Source organism: Cheilinus undulatus, linkage group 11 (genome assembly GCF_018320785.1).
Source record: "Cheilinus undulatus linkage group 11, ASM1832078v1, whole genome shotgun sequence".
In the NCBI taxonomy this organism is placed as follows: Eukaryota; Metazoa; Chordata; class Actinopteri; order Labriformes; family Labridae; genus Cheilinus; species Cheilinus undulatus.
In genome coordinates, this window is record NC_054875.1 from 43,964,255 (window position 1) to 43,981,306 (window position 17,052).

Here is a 17,052-nt window from a genome sequence, read left to right on the forward strand (position 1 = left end):
ATCCATAAGCTTTAGATTCAATAATACAAACTGAGGTATGCCACTCTGCCTCTGTGCTTCAAGAACTCCTTTTCACTGTCGAGCTGCAGAAAAACAAAAAAAGAACATTAGATATTGCTTCACAGAACAAAATACAGTAGCCTGTTGCAGCAGCTGTGCATACACTCTATCTCATGTTATGGTGTTCAGTCCACACTAAACCCCACATAGAAACTTAGTTAAGTACCATTATTTAAGTTGTGCCATTATTTGGTTGCGCCATGGAGACATGAACATGAACAGTGTTATATCAAAACAATGATGCAGATATGTTTTCCCTTCATTTACCAGTCAGTAAAAACCTTTTTATCTAAATGCAGTGTCTGTTACAGTGCAGCCTCTTGTCCCTCTGAAGGGCTAATGGCTGCAGTGTTTCCCACAAATCAGGCTGTACTTCGAAAACAGAGATACTCTGCCCCGTTTATTAAGTCTAGTCATATCTGTTTGGGCTCTTTTGACCGTACCTATCAACAGTATGTTGTATAAAGATGCTGAAATAGTATCATTCGCCTTTTGAAATTTTTTCTTTAGTATTCTGTAATAGCAGCATGTGTGAAGGCTTACTTTTGATGAGGCTGGATACTGCAAGTATCCAGAGGTGGAACAAGTACCAGACTATTGTAGTCAAGAAAAAGTATAGCTACTTTGGTTAAAATGTTCTAAAATAAAAGTACTTGTCTATAAATCTACTTAAGTAAAGGTAAAAGTTAAGAGATTTAAAGTTTACTTAAAATACTGAGTAGCTACTTTTAATAGCCTACAGGCTTTAACAGTGAAATACGATCTTTCTCTAATGAGCAGTAAACTACAAGAGAATATGAATCTCAAACCAGGTTGGTTATTTTGAGGTGTGACTTAACCTAAAGTAAAATGCAACAGCTGTTTTGAAATAAAAGTAGGCATCATTCTTTTCCTTTATGCTACTGACCATCGTGTTGTGAAATTCAAACTAATGGCCATTTTCTTGTTAGTGGCAGAAATCTTGGACCTTCTTGTTTTTGCTTATGTTGTTAACTAGTGTACTTGATTCTTTTCAAAAATACTTAAGTAAAACTATTTTTTTTTAAAGTACAAGTAACCAAAAAGCTATTCAGTTACAGTAATTTGAGTAAATTTAAATAGTTACTTTCCACCTCTTGAGAGCAGGAATGCGGGATGATATTAGCAGCAATGAGCTGCAGAAAAATCTTGAAACAGCATCATTTCTAACATGGGCTATCGCACTTCAATCTTTGCATTTGTGGAAGGGATCTACAAGTTGACCCCTCTCATGCATGCAGGTGGTGATTACAGACAAACTAAAAGATTGCAGGTAAATATACTTGGGTGGCTGTAAATATACCGTGGTGGCTAATCTAAGCATAGTCTATGTGTGGGAAACACTGAGCTGAAAAACTTTTGTTGACTGTCTAATTCACAAACAGCCATGAAGTGCGAGCAGAATATTATGATTAGGTGTTAACTAAAGCCTACAATTTACAACTGGAGCAAATTAACAGTGAAATCAGGTGGTAATGTCAACAACACATCAGGTATGCCATTGTTGGACATATAAAATCAGTCATCATACATTTCTAAGGGATGTAATCTATTACAGAGAACATACTGTCCACACCGTAGGCCACTAAACCTGAGTTCCTCTTCATACCCTCATGTTATCCAACCTTTCAAAATGATCACCATGGCAGGTGTATTCTACAGGGGATTATGAAGTAGGTCTGAGATTTAACTTGTAACTTTAGCCTATTTTGAAACCATCTCAGCTGGTGCAACACTCTAAATGTTAGAAGACATAATCTCAATCATGGAACTTGCATTTATACTAGGTGAAGTCCTAACTTATACACAGCTAGTGCTACCCAGTGCAGGTTCCAGACCAAGTAGAAATCCTATCAAAAATCATGGATTTCATACTGGCAGCTGAGTAATAAATCAGTATTAGGGATGGGTCTGGTACACTGTCACAACACATTGAACATATTTATCTCCTCATATAAGTGTATAAAGAATTCATTAAAGATTTTGGGTAACATTTCTTTCCTACACAATTTCATGAGAAAGTCAACAGCATGCTTAAATCTTCTATAACATACGTTCTGTCTCAAACGCAGCAAACCTACCAAAATAAAATGACTGGTGAAATGCCAGAAGCTCTGAGGTGGCCAAAAGTCTGGGTTAAACCAAGTAAAGGCTGTCTGTCAGATTGTGTTGTTTTAGTTAGTTTAAGTGTACACAGGACTGTGTGATTGCAGGCATGCGTTTATCCATGACAGTGACTTGCAAGAAGACATCAATCTGGCAAAGTCAAACAGGATTTCTCCAGTAATTTCACCCTAGCTGTTTTATTTGTTTGACTGCAAGTCACTGCATACAGTTTCTTTAACTTAATAAAATAGTCTTCCTTTTGACATTTTCTGTCTTTTAAAGTGACAAGATAATCTTTTAAGCTTTAGAAATAGCTAAAGGGACTTTTGGTGATGTTTCATCTAAAAGAATGGGTAGCTTTTTCCCCTATATGCTAAGTTAACTGCTCAACTGAACTGAGCTGATGCATTTAAGAACATTGTCCCTCAGCTAAGTTTCATTAAATTAAGCTAATTTTATTTCGTAAAATTATTGATGTTGAAGTAACAAAGCTTTTTCAAATCTGCTAATTTCTCAAGGGATATAAGGAAAAAACTAACTGTAAGTCACCCATTGATGAAGTGATAGGAAGCCTACGCTCCCAGTTTTATCTGCCCCACAAAAATGACCTGTATTTACATTTATATCATTGACTTTAGTTTGAAATTGTTACAGTTTTATTTACAAACCAAGTTTCTTAGCCTCTTCTCAAATCTTTGAGTTAAGACAATGGTGTTTAACCAGCAGCTTCACCCACCTTCACCCGGAGTGACTTTTTCTCCAGCTGAGGCAGCTTGGACCAGTCTGGGCTCCCAAAGCACATCGGCCATACCACCTTCCTGTTTGTGGAGGTTTCTTGAGTGTACATCCCAGGGCTGGATTACAACATTAACATCTCTTAGCTTCACATCAGCACTTAAACACTGGATTTGTATATTCATATCCGTGTTTGTCTTACCCTGGACCATCTCCAGCTGAAGGTGTCCTGCTGTCGAACCTTGGTGCAGATGAACTGAAAGGTGTTTTGCCAGGAGGAGGTACTCTGGATTTACTTTGATCTGGCTGGTACTTATCAGGGGAAGGAGTCACTGTCTGGGGATGAAGATCAGAAGGATTAAGGATAATTTCAGGGTGTTCATAAGGTGTTCTAGTAGTTTACTGGTACTGTTTAATTAGACCCCTGTTGCTTAAAACTTAAGCCATGTAAACCATACTCCTCTAGTTTGAATGTATGCTTTCTAGAACAACAAGTTTTAAACTACATGTCCTCAACACAGGCTTAGATGGCCAAACTCTTGGCGAATCATCACTTCTCAGCAGCCGGCCTGGGACGGCTTGTAAAGGGTAACATGACTGCTGCAAAGTATAGGAAAATACAGGAGGACAACCTTATTTAGTCTAAAGAGAACTAAGGTAAATGCTCTGGATTGCCCAAGTCAAAGCTCAGAATTTGTGGCTGGACTTGAAAAGGGGCTGTTCATGTCCGATCTCTGTGCAACCTGACACAGCTTGACCAGTTTTGCAAAGAAGAATGCAGTAATTGCTATGATTGCATTCAAAGATGCATCTCCTAAATACTGACTTGAAGGGGGTGAATATTTATGAAATCACATATTTTATGTCAAATGACCATGATTGGTTTGTAAATTAATTAAAAGGGTAAGACATCCTAGGGAACTGATCATCAACTGGCAGCCCGGAAGCCATATTAGGCACCCCAAAGCTTCCTGTCTGGCCCCCAAAAGATCATTAAATTCATAACAGGAGGAAAAGAAGATGTGGTTTCAAGAGTATCCTTTGGCTTTAAATGTTTGCAGCTGTTTAATCCATCACACAAACAATTAACATTTAAATAGTGTTAGAAAGACAACATTTGATCTGTTTTACTGAAATGCACTTTTCAGTCATACATACTTATTATATATAATTTAAAAAAGAGGTAAGGCTGGCAAAAGTGTTACAAAAATAATGGGGGAAAAAAAAGAATAGTGGAACCAAGAGGATAAAACATGCAGGAAAAGTGTTTTAAAAGGGGTTAAGAATGGAAAAAACTGGGTTAAAGGGGCAAAAAGTATAAAAAATGAGTAAAAGTGGCAAAAAATATGGCACAAATAGCCTGTCAAAGTAGTGGGAAGGGGTTAAAGGCTGGCAAAATGGGTGAAAAGTGGCAAACATTGATTTAAAAGTCGAAAAAATGTCATGAAAAGGGGCTAAGAAGTGGCAAAAACGGATTAAAGTGGGTAAAACATGCAGGAAAGGGGGTTAAGAGGGGTTGAAATCTTGCAAAAATTGGTAAAAGGGGAAAAAAATGCAAAAAGTATTAAAAATGGGTTAAAACTGGCAAAATAATAGTGCAAAGAATTAATGACAAAGTGGAAAATAGAAGAAAAGTGGCAAAAATGGATAAAAGAGTGGACCAATGAGAATAAAATGTGCAGGAAAAGTGGTTTAGAATGGGCTAAACAACTGAAAAAAAATTAGGCTAGTTAAAGAGGCAAAAAGTATCAAAAACTGGTTAAAAGTGGCAAATATCGATTTAAAAGCCGCAAAAATTTGTGAAAAAATGTAGAGAAAAGGAGTTAAAAAGTGGCAGTGGATAAAAGTGGGTAAAACATGCAGGAAAAGTGGTTTAAGATTGATTAAAATCTTGCAAAAATTGGTAAAAGAGGAAAAAAGGGGTTAAAAGTGTCAAGAATGGGGGATAGATCACACTGGTAATGACTAACAATGTCATGCGTTTTGAAAGAAAATACAAATACTACTACAATTATATTTCTATCAGACCAAAATATTTATCTAATTTTTGTGTATTTGACAGTCTGGCCCCCAGGGTCTCTGTGGAGAATAAATCTGGCCCTTGTGCAGATGTAGGCTGGGGGGGTGAATACTTTCGAAAGGCACTGTAAATTTCATCATATTGTTGGAATAATTTTTTTAATGTATACTTGACATTTAATGGCAAACATTTGCCTATACCTCGAGCCCCCCTTGGAGACCGAAGCCCCAGGAATTTGTTAGTGGAACTGCCTTTTTATATACACTTAAGGTCTTTACAAAAGCTTGCAGTTATCGGCCCTTGGCACATGACTATTATGGCACATACTCTGTGGACTATCTTTGTTTTTATCTACCTTACTACAGGGTTGAAAGCGTGCTGCAGTCCTTGCAGAGAGAGCATATCCTCTTGTGCTCCCTGGAGTTTTCTGTAAGTCATAGAGGATGGTGCCAAACTGTGAAGGAGATGGACAGATTTAAAATACTCAGAATTTTAAGTTATCATGGCATTGAGATTTTCCACTACCGCTCTCATACACAATTGATGTGAAGAACGTGTGTGACGTCTGTTTAAAGTTAGTTAAATCAGATATTTATTAAGAGCCGTTACCTCATGGTTGTCATAGCGGCCAGGGCCGATAAGTGGCGCTTCCGGTCGTAACACTTGATTTCCCAGCCGGTCTGGCGGATAAAAGAGGGGGAGAAGTTTTCTCTCCTGAGTGCTGCCGAAAAATACTCTTCGAGCAGGAGCTTCTGACATTCTAGGAACCAATTTTGGTCAAATCAAAAAACGAAACCGGGCAGGTATTGAGGACGTTTCGCTGGCTAACGGCTAGCTTCAACTCAAGCTTACAGAGCGTGCGTTGACTCGTAACTATGGCAACAGGGAAGACACGTAAACAAACGTTATGCAAATTAACGTAATCTTTTTGTTTAGATTAAACGGATTGAACGGAATTCAAAAAGCCCAAACAGACAAGTAAATCACAATTTTAACAACTTTATTTTCAATTAAAGAAAATGGCAAATGCGCATTTATAAGTTTGGCAGACAAATGAGGCACTGTCATCAAAATTTTCGTTAATGAACCGGAAGTGAGGGTTGTGAGTGGTTTAGCTGAGAGAGCATTTTTTATACAAATAAATAATTTGACCATAAAATATCTTATTGAAGCGGTGGCACTGAGAGATTTGTCTTTGGAGGAGAGAGAGCACAACTAAATCCACGCTAAAGCACAAGCATACTTAAGGCAATTTAAGGAGAAAAGGTTTTTTACAGTTAGCAAGTCCTAATATACACAGGCACTTCTTTCATTACCAGTAGTCTTTTAATTACAGTTCAGCTGGAAAAACATAAAATCTGAGGTCTGAAACGGTCCTACAGCATTCAGCGACACATTCATGTTGGCACAGAAGGCATTCTCTGTAATTATTTTGGAGGTAAAATATCCACAATGTCAGGCCAACTTTAGGCACATGCAGTCAAGATCAACATGTAAAAAAGGTGCTTCCATTTTGGCACATGCAGTTGAAGAGATAAGAAATGGAATGTCTCTTGCATGATAACAGTATGTAAAGACCGCTGTGGAGGGATTCAACAAGGAGAAATCAGAGAGAACGTCAGAGAGAAGGGTCCAAATATACAAAAGCAACATGACAGGGAGGATCTCTGAGGCACTGGGGGATAAGGAGTGTGTTCTTTAAGCCCTTCACTCTGTTTGAGGCACTGAAATCGATGGACCTTTCGGGTCGTCGAACCGATCCATGGTGTTCAGCTGCATGATCATGTGCAGACCATACACGAAAATTAAGAGCATGAGCAGCCCTGTCACCAGCCCCATCCAAATCCCTGCGGTGAAGAAGCCAGCACAGTCACTGGCGTAGGAGAAATTTGTACCATTGGCCAAGCCAAAGCCCTGAATCTGCATTAGAAAATGACAAGAATAAACATGACTGAACACTACGTTAAATACAAGCATTTCAGACAGGATGCAAAAGGTAGTAAAACAGTTTTACCTGGAAGTCAGCAAAATTGACCCTCCAGTTTGAAGCGTTTGTACTGGTGGTGTTTTGGACTAGCAAAGCATCTCTGAAGCTGGTGACAGACATGCAGTGGAAGGAATATTCTGCAGGGGCGTAGATGCCGCGCCTTCCAATGAAAGTTGCAGTCAGACCGCCAAACTGGAGCTGCACTGTGTCCAGAGTGAACCAGTTACGAGCAGACACAGGATAGAACCGTTGACTCATGGAAAAGCTGTAAATAACCACAAACATCTCAGCATATCAGTAAGAATAACTACAACATAACAACAAATCTATATCAAAACTTAAACTCACTGTTAGAGATGTTTGACAGCTGGTAAATATTTATATTATCGCAAAGCTATATTAAAGCAATTTCAAGCAAGAGGAAGTAATGTTAATGGGAATATTACGTTCTAAATGTCATTCCTGGCATGACTTGGTTGGGGGGCACAAGGCCACAGAATGGACACATGATGTTCAAAGTGAAGTATCAGTGTAAGGGAAGGAGACAAAACAAGCTGTGGCAGCTGCTCTGATGGCTGTCTTTATAGAACTTTATATTGAACACACAACACATAGAGGTAGGGATTCTGTTTTAGTGTATTTCCTAAGCTGTGTTGTGTTTAAACAAGTTTTTTGCCTTACCTTAGTACATGACCAGTTGCATAGTTGAGGACAAGTCTACAGAGAAAACAAAAGAATACACTTAAGATTATTTCTTTCACATTACACAAAATTTTGTTCTCTTAACACAAAAGGAAGCACAAAAACTGCTTCATAATGGCTGACTCACTGTGAGTTAGTGCCGTTACACATGGATCCCGTCAGTGTAGGTGTTAGTGCTGCTAAGTCGACCCAAGCTGTGGGGTTTGTAACGTTGGTGACATAGAGATTCTGAGCCCAAAGCATTATACAAGGGCCACCAGTCCCATTAAACATGATTGGAGGTTTTACAGCTGGTGGTGGTGGTGGTGGTGATGGTGCCTGAAGCAAGGAGCGCCCGACAGGCTGACTGGACATGGATGTCTCTGAAATCACCTGAAAAGTTGAAGTATGCACATCAATGTCAGTAATTAAAGACTTTATTTTTGGCTTTTGCATCTATTTGGCAAAACAGTGGAGAGAATAAGAAATTGGGGAGCGAAAATGAGGAATGACATGTGGGAAAGAAACCACAGATCTGACTTTAACCCGAGCCAACAGCTCAAAGAACTATATAACCCGAGCCAACCCAAGCCTAAATCTGTACACCTCAACAGTTAGGCCATCTGGTCCCTGGATTATTATGATCTTTTTAGCCCAAGATATACTCCCTGTTTCAGCTTGTGTTAACTTATTCGTCCAGCTTTGTCACAGGCATTTTTGTCGATATACTTGACTTTATGCATCACATGCAGGGCAACTCTAGAAGGCAAACCAGAGAGATCAGGCCCACCCCATGTGTGGGATGTAAACTACAAATATGGCAATGATAAGCAGTGGTAATGGTGACAACTCTGAGCCAAAAACTAACATAATGACTATCAATAATCAATGTTTACAAAAGATCAGCTCAGGTGAGCCATGACTAGTGTCAGAACACAACATCTACACTGTTTTTCTAACATCTGACTCTGTGCATGGATGTACCAGCTCCAGTGTTCCGCTTTAATCAGTGACCATGTTAACTGGCGACTTTCAGCTGAATGCAACCATACATGTCATCATTATAACAGCTGTTGGAAACAGAAAAAAATCATTGCCTATATTCTGGTTTTTCAAGTTTTCATTAAATTGTCACAACATGCTCATCAGATTGTTTTTCATGAAAAACAAGCTAATGCAAATGCATCTATGGCTACACTTAACACAAAGTCATCAGTTTACACAATCACTCTTTTTAACCAATACAACGATCTTATTTCCATTTTTGTTTCATCTAAAACAAAAACCTTGACGTCTAAAGCTGAGGTCAAACTACATTTTTTGTCTGTTATCAATTCAATTAAATTTTATTTATATAGCACATTTCATACAAATGTAAACTCAAAGTGCTTTACAGAAGATAAAAACAGACGCAAAACAAACAGACAAACAGCAGCAAGGACACACCACTGAGTCAAGAAAAACAGATATTCAGGCAAAACAACTAATGATCTTGAACACACCTTGCACCAATCTGTACAGAATTTTGCATAGACTAATGTTGGGATCTCCTAAAAGGAGCATATACGAACCCATGAATTCTGCACACAAAGATAACCTAACAGCCAAAGGCTTGAGAAAAAAAAACAGTGTTTTAAGGCCACTTTTGAAGGAATTAAGTGTTTCAGCAGATCTCAGGTCGGCAGGCAGTTTGTTCCAAAAGACAGCACCATGGTGACTAAAGGTGAATCCTATTTCTACCCCTTAGCCCTTATCTTACCCCTACCCCTTTTTTTTGTGCATTCACGTCAGGAGAAGGGGTGTCCCCATTCTATTTTGAATCGAGGGATAGGGCAACATAGCCCTTGAAACAAAGATTTTCCAGGACCACACTTGAAACCAAGGGGTTTGATGAATATCCCTCCATGCACTGGGTTCAATTGCAAAATGGCACAACAGATTACGAAGGAGGCGCAAAAATGTAAAAATATTTTCGACATAATGGTTGTAGAAAGCACAAAGGCTGAGTTTTCTCATATATTTGATCTTTAGTTACTAGGGATAGGAGTTTACTGTATTTTTTTAACAAGGGCTATTAACTGTATAAATAAATGGAGAAGATCAACACGGAGATCCATAGTATGAATGAGATGGTCGAGGCTGGAAAAATCAAACATTTTTGATTTTTGTTGTTCTAGGAAGGTCATGAGTTGTCCCAGACAACTCAAACGGAAAAAAAGTCAGACTTTTGTGGTCCTGAGCCCTTATGGCTGTCAGACTGGGCTATAATTGTACTGAAGAGATATAGTCTGAAAGAAGCTTGGTTTATCAGGTCATGCACAGCTGATGCATCAACAGCCACCACACATCTATGTAGTCAAAAGCAAGTATATCTCCTGCCTTTGTTTAACATTTTATTTCATATTATGCTGGGCTTAAATGAAATAAATATAAAAAAGGGAATGTTTTTTGTAGACGCTGCACTAGTATAATGTGTGCTAAACAGAAAATCTTACCCGTGATGGCTGGGATCCTGTGTAAACTGCAGTGTATTTGACTTTTTTGTCTGTCATGATATTCAGAACTTTCCCAATAGTCTCATCTGTTGAAAAGAAAAACACAAAAAGTTAACCCTGCAAGCCTTAACAACTGTACATGATTATTACTGTGCAATAACCAAAGTACTGATAGTTTTTACAGTAAAAGTCCACAAAATTTAGAACTCACCATTGTCTTGTAGGACTTCCTTGCAAGACTTGTGTGAGCTAAAAAAAATCAATAAAATGTCATTAATGGTTAAAAACAAAAAGAAATCAAATCTTGTTGCTGATGTGTTCTGCAACTTTGTGTTGTTTGCACTGATGCTTCAGGAAAAATTACGTTCCTCCTAATGGAGAAATAACACACTTTAAATTTCAACTAAATTGGAGCAATAAGTTGTAGACAGCAGGATACAGGTCTTACTTAGTACAGTAAGGGAGATTGATGAGGAGCAGATTGCTGGCAGACGAGTTAATGCTGAGATGTGATAGCGTGTCTGCGTCCACAAGCAGAGGAGAAACGCCAAGCTCCTCCTGTAGCAGCGCCGGGATGGCAGAGGAGCCCGACCACTCTAGAGCTGGGAGTGTCACTGATGAGGAAGAAGACTGCAATGCAGCCTGGAGAGGAGGGAGTGAAGCGAAATATTAGTCTAACAATATCATCATCATCATCATGTAGGGCTAATGGAAGTCATAAAAAGCTACTGTACCTCAAGATTTTGAAAGGCACTATCCTGCTTGTTTCCAAACACACCACCAAAGACTGTGAAGTCATCTTTGCTTAACTGGGCAGAAATCGGGACAACAAACACATCACAATTTAACAAACAAAGCAGAAAGGTACAAGAATATTTGTATGCAGAACTGAAACATCCCATTTATCATTTACGACAAAGAAAAGATCCCAACAATGTGTTACAGAGGAACGTGAAAGAGGAACTAATGCCAGCGCTCACTGTCACACCAGGATGAGAAGTCTGCAACACAGTGTCACATGGGACTCCAGTGCTACTACTACACATGACTCATTTCTACCCCGTTTTACACAACTTAAACATCAAGGGTCTGGCTTTTCCAGTACTTCTCAATTCTTTTCACTCTATTTTTACTGGCATCTTGTAAGTATGTTTGCTGCAGAGAAGAGACTGACCTTGTCCTGCAGGAACAACACCACTGTGCGAGGGCCAGAGCCAAAGGCAGAGGTGAGGTACTCTGTCAGCTGCTCTGTGGACATGATGTGACCGGCCGCAGGAGGAGCCAGTGCTGGTAATCTAATCATGACAGAGGGGAAGGACTAAGTGTGACATTTAATGCAATTATAAAAATGACAACTTTCACTTTCACATATTCTATAAAGCAATGCTGCAGATATCAGAATATTAAGCGAGAACATCAAATTTAGAGAACAGGGCAGCAAAGACTCGCAAATCTACTACAAAAGCTCTCCTTTGATTAAAACTCATAAGACGTGTAAACAACTCTGCTTTAGAGTTTGTATTGGCATATAAAAGGTTTGTCATGATACTACATTTTTAAACTTCAGTCATATTTCTGATAAAAATCAAATGGCAGTGATACATGAGCACTAAAAATCTGAGTTTTAATTATCAAAAAAATAAGGCAAACCCTTACATGTTATCCATAGAGTAAAAATATGATGGTAACAATTCAGTGAAATCATTCCCAACTTTTAGTTAAGTTTTAACTAACTTTTAGTTGAATAGTAAATGTAATTCCTCTTGCTCAGCACTTTGCTTGTCGAATGACTGCTCAAAACAGTTTTTACACCACAGGTCACATTTACCCAAACAATTCACTCCACATTTAAATACTGATGGCAAAGGCTGCTATAGAAAGTAGCCATCGGGATTAATTGTCCCCATGCATATGCATGCTCTTATTCCCACACTACAGACACAACAGAGATTTAGGGCAAAGCAATTTAGGGTCCATGGATGCATCGCAATGAGACTGCAGGACCTGGGGATCGAACTCACAAAAAACATAAAATATAAGATATTTACTTTTTGAAGTTTTTGGTACTTTGACATTTTATTTATCATTTAAATAACAAAGACATACAGTTTTAAATTAAGTTATGTGTTATTAAAAAGTTTCAAAGTATTGGCAGTTTTGAGAACTTGTCTATGTACTTGGTTGGTACATTCTTGCCTTTTCTTTTCTGGAATAGCTGCCCCTGGTCTGTAGCTCTCTATAAAGTTTCTGCCATCTGATTTAGTGGTGCAGCAGAGGGCTAAACAGACTTTTTCTGTCATGCTGTTCTCCAGAGAAGCAACTTTCCCTACAACTTCCAGTCCATTCAATCATCCTGATGATGGACTGTCCATACCTCTGCCCTGCAGTTCTCGCTATACATTTAACCATGCCCCTTGTACTTAACTGAAATATTTCCAAGCAAAAAAAAAAAAAAAAAAAAAAAAAAAGCTGAAGGACAAATATTTGATGAAAACAAAAACAAAAACAAAACATACAAACAAACAAACAAACAAAAAAAACAGAAAAATGTCACATTAGCATCAGTTGTTTATATCTTTGGCTACAGGGGTTCGCGCTGTTGCCTCACAGCAAGACGGTTCCTGGTTTGAATACCGGCCAGGACCTTTCTGTGCGGAGTTTGCATGTTCTCCCCGTGTATGTGCGGGTTCTCTCCGGGTACTCCGGCTTCCTCCCACAGACCAACCATTAGGTTAAGCGGTGACTCAAAATTGGCCGTGGGAGTTAGTGTGCCTGGTTGTGTGTCTCTATATGTCAACCCTATGACTGACCGGTTGCCCAATGACAGCTGGGATAGGCTCCTGCCTGTGACCCAGAACAGGGTCAGGGGTGTAGAAAATGGATGAGTGAATGTTTACGTCTTGCTTATAACGACTTAATACCCCTTTCAAATCCTCTATTTACCCTTGTTAAATTTTCAAATATCTGATATTTACTGATCCACATATTTTAAAACGACAACTTGTTATTTTAATGAACTTACTGTTGATGGGTAAAGAAACTTTTTAATGCACACAGCTCTTCATTCATATTTTTAATTTGAAACTGATGCAAAGAAAGCTAAGAATGACTGTCTAGTTTGCATAAGTATATTCCAATGCCAAAACATTGCCAATGTATTGGAGTAGTTTAATCAGTGTGCAAGAGTTTTCCTACTTTTTTGTTGTTAAAAAATGACAAAATATTTGGTGCCTGTGCCTTCTATTTTGGTGCTGTGGTATTAAGATAGGAATTATATCATTTGATTTTTACTAGCATCACATCAAAGTTTAAATTCTAGTATTGTGGAAACATTAGCCCCTGCATCTAAAAGGCATAGTAGTCTTAATTTATAATGACATCCTGATTTAGTTGGGAATCTTCTTAGATCTGTCCATCCCCTGACACAGCAGCTCAACAGACATGCTGTAAGAGGGTGCTCCTTTAGGGGGGTTCTAACTGTCATTGCAAACCTTGCACATTTTGCGACACTTCTGTGGTTTTAAGTTTGTCAACCTTCTGGTAGCTGTAAGCTGTAATGGCATCCTAATTTAGTAGGGAAGTCGTCTTGGCTCTGTCCATCCCTCTGACCAAAAAGCATCATGCAGTCATAAATGTAAACATTCACATTTAAACTCTGCATTTGAGCCTGTAATTGCCATGTTCTGCCTGCCTCCCTTACAGTGAACTACAGTGACTTTAAGTTAATCAAGTCTCACTGACTGTACTGTAAATTCATCAAAGCAGTGTTTTAAAGAGACAGAGTGAGTGATTTAATCACAGTGGCTAACTTTAGTTCATCCCTGAGACATTTCAACTCTGTAAATAAGCTACCATGAATGAATTAGTTTATCTGTTTCATATCAGCAATGGAATTTAAATGTTTAGGGGCCATGACTTCTACTGCACTACATAAAACTAGAAAACTAAACCATAAGCTCAAGGCCTGTTTTTCAAATTGTGATTATGACCTGGATTACCATGCACCAGGTTTCTAAGCTTGGATAAGTCACAAAAAATAAAACAATGTTCATGGCTGTTTAAGTTAACAGCAATAATAATAGATGTCCTAATATTGGCAGCTTTCTTCTTTTCAGTTTTCATTAAAGCAAGAACGCCACTATTAATTGTCTAAACAGCACAAATACTTGAAAACCGCTAAAATACTTGCGTAATTTAGACAGCATGTTTGGAGTTTTCATGCGATTCTTGATGGATTGATGCCTCTTCTAGGCACCCGCTTACTAAAACAGATGCAGCCTTTTGGGGGTTCGAGCCTTCTCGATGCAATCGTTCATATACTACTTGATATTGTATCGTTGTAAATCACGCTGTATCAAAAAGGACTGACATATTAAAAGTTTTGACACCCTTAAAGACGATCGGCTAATCTCACCTACACATTTAGCTGCAAGTGTTAGCATTAGCATGACCAGCAGCTGTCCTGATTTGACTTTCAAAGTAAGCTAAACTTGACAAAAAAGTAACAAAAAACTATATTACCCGTCACTGGACCATAGCAGAACTGGCACTTGGGATGTGGAGCTCACTGTAGAGAAAATGGCGAATAACAAGGCAGTTTCCGCCATTAGCCACAGTCGACTCGGGCTCCTCGACTCTGCCATTTTCGTTTACTTTTTCCGCAAAGTTCCGCTCATGTGACAGCAACCAGCTGACAGTCATGTGTTCAGAGGAGCTGTTGGAAGAAAGAGAGGACTTCCTGCTTCTTTCATTCTGCTCGTGAGCAGCTGATGGGAAGTCCGGTTCATTTCAGTGATCCGGATCATTTGACTCGACAATAACAGCCTGTCCAAGAAGGTTAGCAAAACCTTGCAAAAATACTTGCAATTAGTTTTAGAAGCAACTTTTTTATAATGTTGGTGGCCTGTAATTTTGGACTCTGTATAGCCATGACCTGAACAAAGATAGAATTCTAGAAAGACACCAGAACAGGAGAAGAAAAAGACAAAGTTGGCAGGTGTTTGTGAACAAAATAATAACCTGTTATTCATTTTCAGTCAGCTTCAAAGCTGAGCTGGACCTGGCCAAGGGGACAAACAGTAGCCATAAGCCAACAGGAGTGCTCTCAGGGGGGTCCATTTAGGGGATTTCTCACTGTCATTGCAAACTTTGTAAATTTTGAGACAAGTTTGTGGTTTAAAATTTGCCAGCAGTCAGGGGCTGCCCACTAGCCTGGGTTCCAAAGCAGTTACCAGTGAAAATTTTAATAAAACTGTTTAGCATAAAAGCACCTGAGAGGAAAAAATCACTATCAAACAAGTATTTTTTTAAAATATATTTTTCCAACAACAGTGCATTTGACATGGCAGCCCAACAGGTGTGCTGTCAAAGGGGACCCATTTAGGGGGGTTTCCTACTGTTATTACAAACTTTGGACATTTTGAGACACTTCTTTGGTTTAAAGTCTGTCAAGGGGCTGCCTACTAGTCTGGGGTCCCAAGCAGTTACTTCCTAAAAGCATAAATACAATTGTTAAGCATAAAAACGCCACTGGAAAAAAATATATAATTAATATAATTATTTTTTTCAAGAACAATTTGTTGCTAAGGAAGAATATACAAGTTTTGCCATTTTGATGAATTTTAATAGCCACGTATATTGATGACCAAACAAAGAAGTGAATTAAAAATTACTGACACTTTCATGTAAAATTTTACTAAAAGACTGAATAATATTGTTAATTTTTGTTTTGAATTATCAATGGACATATTTTCAGTTTGTGTGTATATGTGTATATAGTGTATATGTGAATATATAATACTCTGGAATGGTTTTTCCTTAAACATGGGCAGCCAAGTTAATTGTGTTCATTAATTGTATTTAATTTGATCTTATTTTGGTTTTCATTTGACTATTTAATTTTAATGATGATTTGTAAGGACTGACAAGTTTTTTTTTTGGCAAGGGCTTCAATTTTAATCATGCATGTTTATCATGGGGGGGATTTTCACACATACAGGATGTTTCATGTCGTGTCTTGACAGATGCTACAAGGTATTTTAATTTCCCTTCGGATTAATAAAGTATCTATCCATCTCTCTATCATTCTATCTATTACAATACTTTCATTCACTGTTTTTACTCAAGTTATATGCAATTGGGTCATATCAAAATATGATAGGATCAATCTATTATAATTCCCTGTGGTTGTTTCCAGGTCAAACCAGTTCTCTTCGTTTACTAAAAGGAGCTGGTTCTTTTAGCTGACTCGTTTTCAAACTCCTCATCAATGCTACTTGCCCTGCCCTCCGCTGCCTTTTGATAACTCAATGACAGATTGTTGCTTTTCCTTGTTTGTTCTGTTCATATTCACTATCAAAGTCCAATATAAAAGCTTGGACCTGCCTAATATTAACTGTTACACTACGTTATCTTGTGCTAGCTGGTGGATACTACCGTGCAGCGAGCCTAGAGCATTAGGTGCTATAAAAATAAACAGTACTGTGTTTTGTAATGATTAATCTACCATAAACAGACATGTGATGTGCATCATGCGGATGAACTTTGCACTTTACTCATGAATGGGCAGGTACACCTTGCAACTGTCCATGGTGCTGATGTTCACCTAAATTTTGGCATTTCAGTACTTGTAGAGCCTGCCTCTTTCATATTTGACTTTTTAATTCCCGCAAATTAGAATACAAAGCAAACAGAGCAGAAAAGAGAAGTAAAGTTTCAACTGTTCCCTCTTTTCGAAAGGCCTAAGTCCGGTCAGCAAGCGAAAGCAACTCCCAGCCACACAGCTGTGGTGCGGAGGGATACTTCCTGCATCCACGCAACGCTGCGCCTACAACTGGAAAGGAAGGATAGAAAAGAAAATAGAGAACGAACAGACTTGGACAAAATGTTTCCCAAAAAGGCAAACACCAAGCCAAACATTTAAAATAAAAGTAAAAATGTGCTAAATCACC

General features: G+C 38.5%; 2 protein-coding genes across 2 annotated transcripts; both read right to left on the minus strand.

The window, feature by feature from the left end:
* Nucleotides 1-17: 17 nt before the first annotated feature.
* LOC121517012 (protein pitchfork-like) lies at nucleotides 18-5,698 on the minus strand. Its single transcript, XM_041798502.1, has 5 exons — nucleotides 5,549-5,698; nucleotides 5,295-5,393; nucleotides 3,122-3,255; nucleotides 2,921-3,038; nucleotides 18-83 (listed from the first exon to the last, which is right to left on the minus strand). The coding sequence occupies exons 1-5, from the start codon at nucleotides 5,696-5,698 to the stop codon at nucleotides 18-20; spliced, it is 567 nt and encodes a 188-aa protein (XP_041654436.1).
* A 224-nt stretch (nucleotides 5,699-5,922) lies between these two features.
* On the minus strand, nucleotides 5,923-14,792 carry LOC121518064 (V-type proton ATPase subunit S1-like). The gene is made up of 10 exons (XM_041800253.1): nucleotides 14,624-14,792; nucleotides 11,277-11,397; nucleotides 10,837-10,911; nucleotides 10,551-10,744; nucleotides 10,314-10,351; nucleotides 10,103-10,188; nucleotides 7,756-8,000; nucleotides 7,608-7,643; nucleotides 6,954-7,191; nucleotides 5,923-6,859 (listed from the first exon to the last, which is right to left on the minus strand). Exons 1-10 carry the CDS (start codon nucleotides 14,743-14,745, stop codon nucleotides 6,647-6,649), a joined length of 1,368 nt encoding a protein of 455 aa, XP_041656187.1. The 5' UTR covers nucleotides 14,746-14,792; the 3' UTR covers nucleotides 5,923-6,646.
* Between the last annotated feature and the right edge of the window lie 2,260 nt (nucleotides 14,793-17,052).

Excerpts from the sequence above, each read along its gene's own strand:
- LOC121517012 (XM_041798502.1), bottom strand. The coding sequence starts at position 5,698 with ATGTCAGAAGCTCCTGCTCGAAGAGTATTTTTCGGCAGCACTCAGGAG. Across the intron at positions 5,394-5,548 it reads GCCGCTATGACAACCATGAG|TTTGGCACCATCCTCTATGA; the intron begins GTAACGGCTCTT and ends TCTCCTTCACAG. Across the intron at positions 3,256-5,294 it reads GCTTTCAACCCTGTAGTAAG|ACAGTGACTCCTTCCCCTGA; the intron begins GTAGATAAAAAC and ends CTTCATCCCCAG.
- LOC121518064 (XM_041800253.1), bottom strand. The coding sequence starts at position 14,745 with ATGGCAGAGTCGAGGAGCCCGAGTCGACTGTGGCTAATGGCGGAAACT. Across the intron at positions 10,189-10,313 it reads GGAAGTCCTACAAGACAATG|ATGAGACTATTGGGAAAGTT; the intron begins GTGAGTTCTAAA and ends TCTTTTCAACAG. Across the intron at positions 7,192-7,607 it reads GCAACTGGTCATGTACTAAG|CTTTTCCATGAGTCAACGGT; the intron begins GTAAGGCAAAAA and ends GGTTATTTACAG.